Source organism: Palaemon carinicauda, chromosome 23 (genome assembly GCF_036898095.1).
Source record: "Palaemon carinicauda isolate YSFRI2023 chromosome 23, ASM3689809v2, whole genome shotgun sequence".
In the NCBI taxonomy this organism is placed as follows: Eukaryota; Metazoa; Arthropoda; class Malacostraca; order Decapoda; family Palaemonidae; genus Palaemon; species Palaemon carinicauda.
This window is the reverse complement of record NC_090747.1, coordinates 90,663,986-90,673,985: the sequence shown is the minus strand read 5'-3', so window position 1 is coordinate 90,673,985 and position 10,000 is coordinate 90,663,986. Positions and strand designations below refer to the sequence as shown.

The following is a 10,000-nucleotide window of genomic DNA, read 5'->3' as shown; positions in this document are numbered from 1 at the left end:
TGTTGCATTTTGCAAGAAATTTAGGTAACCAATCAACGTTGCATTTTGCAACAAATTTATTTCCCATCAACGTTCCATTTTGCAACAAATTTAAGTAACCCATCACCGTTGCATTTTGTAACAAGTTTAGATGACCCATCAGCGTTGCATTTTGTAACAAGTTTAGATGACCCATCAGCGTTGCATTTTGTAACAAGTTTAGATGACCCATCAGCGTTGCATTTTGTAACAAGTTTAGATGACCCATCAGCGTTGCATTTTGTAACAAGTTTAGATGACCCATCAGCGTTGCATTTTGTAACAAGTTTAGATGACCCATCAGCGTTGCATTTTGTAACAAGTTTAGATAACCAATCAACGTTGCATATGCAACAACTTTAGGTAACAAATGAATGTTGAATTTTGCAACAAATTTAGGTAACCAATCAACGTTGCATTTTGCAACAAATTTATTTCCCATCAACGTTCCATTTTGCAACAAATTTAAGTAACCCATCACCGTTGCATTTTGTAACAAGTTTAGATGACCCATCAGCGTTGCATTTTGTAACAAGTTTAGATGACCCATCAGCGTTGCATTTTGTAACAAGTTTAGATGACCCATCAGCGTTGCATTTTGTAACAAGTTTAGATGACCCATCAGCGTTGCATTTTGTAACAAGTTTAGATGACCCATCAGCGTTGCATTTTGTAACAAGTTTAGATGACCCATCAGCGTTGCATTTTGTAACAAGTTTAGATAACCAATCAACGTTGCATATGCAACAACTTTAGGTAACAAATGAATGTTGAATTTTGCAACAAATTTAGGTAACCAATCAACGTTGCATTTTGCAACAAATTTAGGTAACCAACGAATGTTGCATTTGCAACAAATTTAGTTGACCAATTTTGCAACAAATTTAGGAACCAATCAACGTTGCATTTTGCAACAACTGTAGGTAACTAATCAACGATGCATTTTGGAAAAAATTTAGGTAAATAATCAACGTTGCATTTTGAAAAACTATGTAACAGGTTGGTATAAAAAAAATCGCATACAGGCCCGAAAACTGAGAACTTGTTTGACAGGAGAAGACGAAGTATGTTATACACTAAACAAGAGGATTCGACATCTCAGTAGAGAAAAGAGATCCTACTCGACCCAAATCTAAATAGTGGGAGGTCCTCAGTACAAACGAATCGATCAATGAAGGAAAAGGAACAAGGGAATAGAGGAAAATCAACAAATATCGAAGTTAGGGCTCAAAAAATTGAAATTTATATGGTATATTTTTATTGCTAATGAAAGATTTATTTTGATGTTACTGTTTAAAATATCTTATTTTAATTGTTAATTAGCTTAAGCTTATTTCCTTTCCTTACAGGACTATTTTCCCTGTTTGAGCCCTTGCGCTTATAGCATCCTGCTTTTCCAACTGGGGTTGTAGCTTTGCAAGTAATAATAATAATAATAATAATAATAATAATAATAATAATAATAATAATAATAACAAGTCAAGGTTACATTCGTCTCTGTAGACATGTAAGCTTAGGGTTTTTTTTTCTTTTTTTCAGAAGAAGGATTGGATAAGCACGGAACATGCACACGTACAGTTGTCTTCATTAATTCCGGTGCATTTCGCGGGAAGCTAAGGGGACGTCTGAGAGCTGTACATTATGGCAGATCACGCTGTGTTTAGGAAGAAAATTGTGGGCGACTCTTAAATACGTGACCAAATGCAATGTTATTTATTTGACGAAGTGCTGTAAAGAAAACTAATTTTAGTTACTTAACAGGACTTGGTAAAATTAACAATATTGTTTTTGGTTGCGTGTTTACAAGTCAGCGAGTTTGTATCACAGGCAGCGTTGCTAATAGAATTTTTTCGCGTTACGAAGTATAGCGAAAAATAATTGTCCTAACGACATGTAAGCAGATCTTAAGTGTCTTGTTACTTAAGTTCAGTTGTTATGTAGGCAGTGGCCAATGAGAATTTAGTGTTGGGCGAAACGTATTCGATGTTTGAAGAGGTATTTAGGAAGTGGTCACTTTCTAGCGCACGCTAGCCCGAGCAAGTCGAATTTATTATTAATGTTATTATCATTATTATTTATTAGTAGTACAAGAGTGAGGTTCCACCACTCAAATTTGAGTTACTCTGCATTATTGCCGTGGATACACAGGTTTCCATAGTTTTTTCAAAACTTGAGATTTTGTTTTTTATCTATGGTTTTTCCTGGGCGGCAGAGGAGGCTTATATGTTAATTTGAAAGTTTGTTCATTTTGTTTTAAATATGCACTGCTATATCAGTACAGAAGTTTGTAAAAGTTATTAGAATATGTGATGTTACATCTATATTGTTTTCTAAAAGTATGATTCATTGGAAAAATAAACCTGGCGTCAACCGGCACGGTGCGCTATAATGCAATTTAATGTTTTATTATGTTTATACCTGTAGAGAATGCGGAGTGAAGTGAGGACCAGTTTCTCTTTTGCTAAACACAGCATTATCTGCTACAATATACAGCTGTCAGATGTCTCCTCAGCTTTCCGTGTAGTGTACCGGAATTGATGAAGCCAACTGACCACGTTACTAAGTTCTAAAGGGTGACCTTTCGGGTTATAATCCAATGGAAGAACAAGAACGTCTGTTGCAAAACCGGCTCGTTGGATAATCGCGATGTACAGCCTTCATCGTCGTAAAGAAATTTTGAAATACTCTTAAACTGGGAAGCTGTTGATTTCAAGATCTAATTGCCATTTTAAAGCAAAATTAAGTTTATATGTATGTGATTTTATTTATTTCTTTGTCTCATGATTTATCCCCATTTCAAAGGCTTGCGCCAAAAGAGCCGAGACTTCTTGTGCTCAAATCAAGTTTTATCACAGTTGGGTTACCTAGGGGGGGGGGGGAGACCGGAAAGCAAGTCTTTTGTCTTGCAATTGTGAGTTCAGTGCTCTACCAATAATGTCTCCTAACTAGAAGCCTTTTATTTCATAAGGGGACCATGGAAACATTTTTTATGTACTCGTAATTGCCATTATCCGTTTGTTAACAATGAAAATTGAATATTTTTTTAGCATATTAATATTTGGAAGAATTACTTTACGATGCATATTATGAATAGCGGTAAGCTTTGAATTGAGAAAGCTCTAATGATGAAATTGAAGTTATGAGAACATGCTCACAGAAATAACTAATAAGGGGGGGGGAAGGGTTATTACCCGTAGAGAGTTATTGGGTCCTTTGACTGGCCAGATGGTGCTACATTGGATCCCTCTCTCTAGCTACGGCTCATTTTTTCTTTGCCTACACATACACCGAATAGTCTGGCCTATTATTTCCACATTCTCCTCTGTCCTCATACACCTGACAACACTGAGAGTACCAAACAATTCTTCTTCTCTCAAGGGGTTAACTACTGCAATGTAGTTATTCAGTGGCTACTCTCCTCTTGGTAAGGGTAGAAGAGACTTTTGAGCTATGGTAAGCAGCTCTTGTAGGAGAACGACTCTCCAAAATCAAACCATTGTTCTCTAGTCTTGGGTAGTGCCATAGCCTCTGTACCATGGTCTTCCACTGTCTTGGGTTAGAGTTCTCTTGTTTGAGGGAACACTTGGGCACACTATTCTATCTTATTTCTCTTCCTCTTGTTTCTTTGAAGTTTTTATAGTATATATATGAAAAATCTAATTTAATGTTGTTGTTATTCTTATTTTGATTGTATATCAATTCTCTTGTACTGTAGTTCATTTCCTTATTTCCTTTCCTCACTGGGCTATTTTGCCCTGTTGAAGCTCTTGAGCTGAAATCATTCTGTTTTTTCAACTAAGGTTGTAGCTTAGCTAATAATAATAATAATAATAATAATAATAATAATAATAATAATAATAATAATAATAATTGATGTGTGGATGTAGTATTGCAGATCCGGAAAGCCGAAAGCAGATGGTATGCAAGATGTGTTTACTAAATTTTGCCAATGATTGATTATTGATTCCCTTTCTGAGTTTGTGTATCACTAAGATCAGCAAAGATGTACTAGTCAGGACCACCCATACTAGGTTGGTTTGCTGTGGGCGATCAGACTAAAGTCTCCCCCCATCACCAATCCACACTGGCCAGCGTGATGATGAAAGATGGCCAATCTTCAAACATGAATAAGGACATGTCTGAGGCCTTTTTCATGCAGTGGACTATAAATAGCTAAATTTTTTGTTGTTGTTGTTGTTGTTGATTGTTGATTAGTATTAGCTAGTAGAGGAATAACAGGTGATGAAAATCTGGAAGCACTTGCAAGAAAAGGAAAGTAAGATACAGTATGATTGTATGATGATATTTAACTATGTTATTTTGAAGTAAATATATTAACGAATGGAAGAATAAAAAGGTGAATTTTTAGAGAAGATGGACAGCATCAAAATGATGCTTAGGAGTCTTCAAAATATGTTCAGCTTTTCCTTCTTCTTCCTCAGAAACTGAGACGAGATCATGTGTGCCTTGCCAAGCTGTGTCAAGAACAAGTAATCAGAATTCTATGAAACCTGCTTTGATATATTCATTAGATAACCTTGAAACGATTTAAGCTCTACACGAATCCATCCCCGAGAGGGTGAGTTGTTACAGAGAAAACAATTACGTCCCCATTTATAACAATATTTATAACAATCTGCTTTTTAGGAATTGAATGTTTCGTAATCATCTCCAGGTTAACAGTATTTTTTTTTTTTACATTTCTTGTTTATTCCCCATGCGTTATAGATTGGTGTATTCATGCGTTGTTGAAATAGATTTAAAAGTATATTGAGAGACATGCTTTTTCAGAGTGCTTCTTCAATCTTGATCTGAAATCCGATTGTTTCTATTTTTTTTCACAACCAAAATTCAATGCCAAGATTATCACTAAAGAGAATAAGTTATTAATGACATAATATGTTGTATATAAACATTTAAACCTTGGCGTACGATATAGATGAATGAATCTTCCCTTTATAATAAAAGAGCAAGTGTCTGGCTATATTTCGCCAGTTGTCTCTATCTTGAGCTTATAATTAAATACTTCCCCATTCACCATCTCCTACTTCACATTGCATAGTTCTCATCCATGTAGGCCTGGGTCTTCCAACTCTTCTAATACCTTGTGGAGCCCAATTAAACATTTTGTGAACTAATCTCTCTTGAGGAGTGCGAAGAGCATACCTAAATCATCTCCATCTATCCCTCACCATGATCTCATCCACATATGACACTCAAGTAATCTCTCTTATATTTTCATTTATATATATATATATATATTTATATATATATATATATATATATATATATATATATATATATATATATATATATCCTGTCACGCTCAGAGGAGAGTGGGAGGAGTCATACCCTGGTGAGAGGGGGATACCCTGAGAGGTACACTCGGAAACCACACTCTCCCACAAATTGCCGAACCAGCGGGTTGTACTTGGGAAAGGTGAGGGCAAGGTCTATTAAAGGTATACTGTTCTTTTTAAAACGAGAAATTAAAACTAAAGCACTACTTGATAGTCGAAAACACAATTTTTACCTAACAGTCGAAAACGCAATTTTTACCTAACAGTCGAAGGAAATTTTTACCTAACATTCAGAAAATTTCTTTACCTAATAGTCGAAAACGCAATTTTTACTTAATAACCTGAAACACTTTTACCTAATAGTCGAAAACACTTTTTTTTAACTAATAGTCTGAAACACTTTTACCTAATAATCGAAAACGTAATTTTCACACAACATTCAAAAACAATTTTTACCTAATAGTCGAAAACGCAATTCTTTACCCAATAATCGTTTTTTACCTGATCGAAAACAAGCTTTACCAAATTTTCAAAAACGTCATTTTTACCTGGAACCTTGGTTGAATCTCTACGCTGTCCTCCGAAGGGTTAAGTCCAGCAAGTACTCCAGCCTAGAGGTGGACAGCCTGGACAGGTGACTGAGGGGGGCCGCCTTCTGTTCTACAATAGAACCATCGCCAAGTGGGCTAGATATTATATCCACTCCTACTTGCATCTTTCTCTGTCTTTAGTAACGTTTCGAATTCTTTCGGTCACATTCCTCTTCGCTCAGGGTATCGATTGTAACGAAGGTTTTTTTCTTCTTCGATTAATCGGCTTTTAATTAAAACCTTTGGACTCGCGTTGGTTTATGTCAACACTGATAGGTGTTATGGCTCCTCAGCATTTGTTTTAAACGGTTTAACTTTATATATATAATATATATATATATATATATATATATATATATATATATATATATATATATATATATATATATATATATATATGCAGTATATATATGTATATATATATATATATATATATATATATATATATATATATATATATATATGCAGTATATATATGTATATATATATATATATATATATATATATATATATATATATATATATATATATATATATATGCAGTATATATATGTATATATATATATATATATATATATATATATATATATATAAATATGAAATATATATATATATATATATATATATATATATATATATATATATATATATAATATGAAATATATATATATATATATATATATATATATATATATATATATATACACATATATATATATATATATATATATATATATATATATATATATATATATATATATATATATATATATATGTGTGTGTATACATAAATACACACACACACGCACACACACACACACACACATATATATATATATATATATATATATATATATATATATATATATATATATATATATATATATATGCTTTTACTCATACGAATTTTTCCATTTAAAGTATTTTCTCAGAATCACTTTAAAGTGAGTTACGAGAGCCAGAGGAGAACCATCTACGAGTAACACTTTGGCGTCAACGCGCAAAAAATATCATATTTACAGTTTACATAAAGAGGCATATGATATAACGTATTGCGCCTATTGTACTATTAAAGTAATTTGAATTGAAGAAAATCATTTCAATCTGCTTGCACTATATTTACCGCAATATCATCAGTAAATTTAACTCACTTTTGCCTGGTTTCACCAGAGAGAGAGAGAGAGAGAGAGAGAGAGAGAGAGAGAGAGAGAGAGAGAGAGAGAGAGAGAGAGAGAGAGTACATTATTTTTGGTATATCCCATTTGCGAATATGCACGAGAAATTTAACATATATGCATTCATTTATTGATTCCACAAATAAGCTCAGAGACAGATATACTTTTTGTTTGAAATATAAACAAACTTTTACTTCTAGCTAGGTCTATTAACATATCAAGGTATGGATTTCTCCGCTTACCTGTCTTAATTCATGAGTTTGACGGTTTTCCCAACTGTCTTCTAATTTGAATTCAGAATAAAGAATATTTTTTCACTATTTACACTCGAATCGGCATGTGTGCACGTATAGGCCTACTGTTTCATGCCCCTTATTTGTATTCTTTATGTGTGCACATATAGGCCTACTGTATTATGTCCCTTGTTTGTATTCTTTGTGTGCACATATAGGCCTACTGTATTATGTCCCTTGTTTGTATTCTTTATGTGCACATATAGGCCTACTGTATTATGTCCCTTTTTTTATTCTTTGTGTACACATATAGGCCTACTATTATAAGTCCCTTGACTGTATTCTTTAAGAGACCTCGAACCACTGAACTTTTCTGTTAGGTTTTCGAACTAAAGGTTATTTACTCCAGGATGTAAACCAGTGCATTATTGTAACTGCTAAGTTTTCATTGTATGTTCAATAACCAATTTAGTTTTCCTAGTTCGAGCACGAGCCAGAGGAAGAAAAATGTAATCCAACTTTGGTTAAGTCACAGATTACCGAGTTTAGCGCTGTAGCGGTGTATGGAATGTTACAAACTGGTTTAATCGAGTTGTTGATCGATCTCCCAAGCTACGCAGGCACACAAAAAATGAAAATAATTCATGAGTTGGAATGTCAGTTCTCTCTCTCTCTCTCTCTCTCTCTCTCTCTCTCTCTCTCTCTCTCTCTCTCTCTCTCTCTCTCTCTCTCTCTCTCAGTGAATTAGACTATTCAGTAACGTCAGACTAATGCATCAATCCATTTCTACCAGTTCATGTGTACTGAGTACATCATTAACATCATTTTCACTTAGGGGTGGCTCCAGATAAACTTTCAAAAAACCGTCCAACCTCACATTCTCATTTACATTGCAGAGTTGTTGATGAATCTCCCGTACAGAAATATGCCACTGTCTTTGGTTAGAGTTCTCTTGCCTGAGGGTACACACGGGCCTACTATTCTATCTTTTTTTCTCTTCCTCTTGTTTTGATAGTTTTTATAGTTTATATAGGATATATTTATTTTGATGTTACTGTTCTTAAGATATTTCATTTTTCCTTGTTTCCTCTCCTCACTGGGCCATTTTCCCTATTGGAGCCTCTGTTCTTATAACATCCTGCTTTTCCAACTAAGGTTGTTGCTTATCAAGTAATAATAATAATAATAATAATAATAATAATAATAATAATAATAATAATTTGATTATTACAGCACTAGAAACGTTATTTTCATTGTAAAATTATTATTATCATTTATTACTTACTAGTGTATGCAATCAGTCAAAAATATGCTCACACGCACCCTCATTTGACTAGGGTATGACTACTCTTCCCCTTACCCAAGGGACGGAGAAATCTGAGCGTGACCGAAAAGATATATATATAGGCCTATATATGTATATATATATATATATATATATATATATATATATATATATATATATATATGTGTGTGTGTGTATATATGTATATATATGTATATATATATATATATATATATATATATATATATATATATATATATACAGTATATTCGTATATATACATATATATATACGTGTATATATACACACACACACACACACACACACACACACACACACACACATATATATATATATATATATATATATATATATATATATATATATATATATATATATATATATATATATAATATATATATATTAGAGCCACATACATGCCCTTTGTTATAAAGGAACGTTATTTCGTAGGAAAGGAGAAATGTCAATATACCATCCCAAATAAACAGTGCATTATATATCGCATTCAAAGGAATGTTTACAATAAGAGTCACGTACTGAACCTTTCTTCTCTGTCTTATCAGACCTTATCAATATATTTTTGTAGTTTTTTTTTATCTTTTCGTGATAAGGGCGAAATTTTCTTCTAATTATCTTGTGTTTTTGTTGTGTTGAGTTTTGTAAAGACACAACAAGGACACACAAATGTGTGCATATACACACATGTCCCATGTCAACGGAAAATGAGATATCGGGACATCGTATTTTTCACTTTATTACAAAAAGGTTTGTGAACACACTTTACACAGCCCGATACTCTCAGACGAGTGCCCACTTGCTTTTATGATCGCTCGAGAGGTACTGCTTAACCCTCGGTAAGTAAATGGAATGTTGCTCTGTCAATATGCTGAATTGTTAGATTTTGTGGATTTCTCCCCTCTGATGGAAATATGCTGTCTCCAATAGGCTTTCCATACGTCACATATGAGACTAGGGATACGTCACGTATAACAGAGTTCAGTGATCGTGCCCTACAATTTATGACAGTCATAGTACTCTTAAAAAGGTTATTAATCTCATTGCATAGAACACATACTTCTACATATTTTGCATACAAGGATCAGGGCATACACACACACACACACACACACACACACATATATATATATATATATATATATATATATATATATATATATATATATGTATATATATAATGTATATTTATACAGATATATACATATACTTGAAACATATATATTCATTTATATATATACAGTATATATATATATATATATATATATATATATATATATATATATATATATATATATATATATATATATATATATATATATATATACTGTATATGTATATATATATACTGTATATGTATACA

General features: G+C 32.7%; 3 protein-coding genes across 3 annotated transcripts in view; 1 reads left to right on the top strand and 2 right to left on the bottom strand.

Annotated features, from left to right (window-relative positions):
* The window catches only part of LOC137617678 (uncharacterized), a 720-nt gene extending 8 nt beyond the window's left edge, over positions 1-712 (bottom strand). Inside the window, exon 1 of the mRNA XM_068347678.1 lies at positions 1-712. This exon is cut by the window's left edge and continues 8 nt beyond it. Coding sequence (XP_068203779.1) covers positions 1-712 — 712 coding nt within the window.
* The window catches only part of LOC137617225 (D-aspartate oxidase-like), a 31,853-nt gene extending 25,848 nt beyond the window's left edge, over positions 1-6,005 (bottom strand). The window contains exon 1 of the mRNA XM_068347161.1: positions 5,867-6,005. The gene's annotated coding sequence lies outside the window, so the exon portion shown is untranslated. The remainder of the gene's footprint in view (positions 1-5,866) is intronic.
* LOC137617226 (polynucleotide 5'-hydroxyl-kinase NOL9-like) overlaps positions 1-10,000 on the top strand; it is a 132,331-nt gene that overhangs the window by 37,243 nt on the left and 85,088 nt on the right. The window lies entirely within an intron of this gene.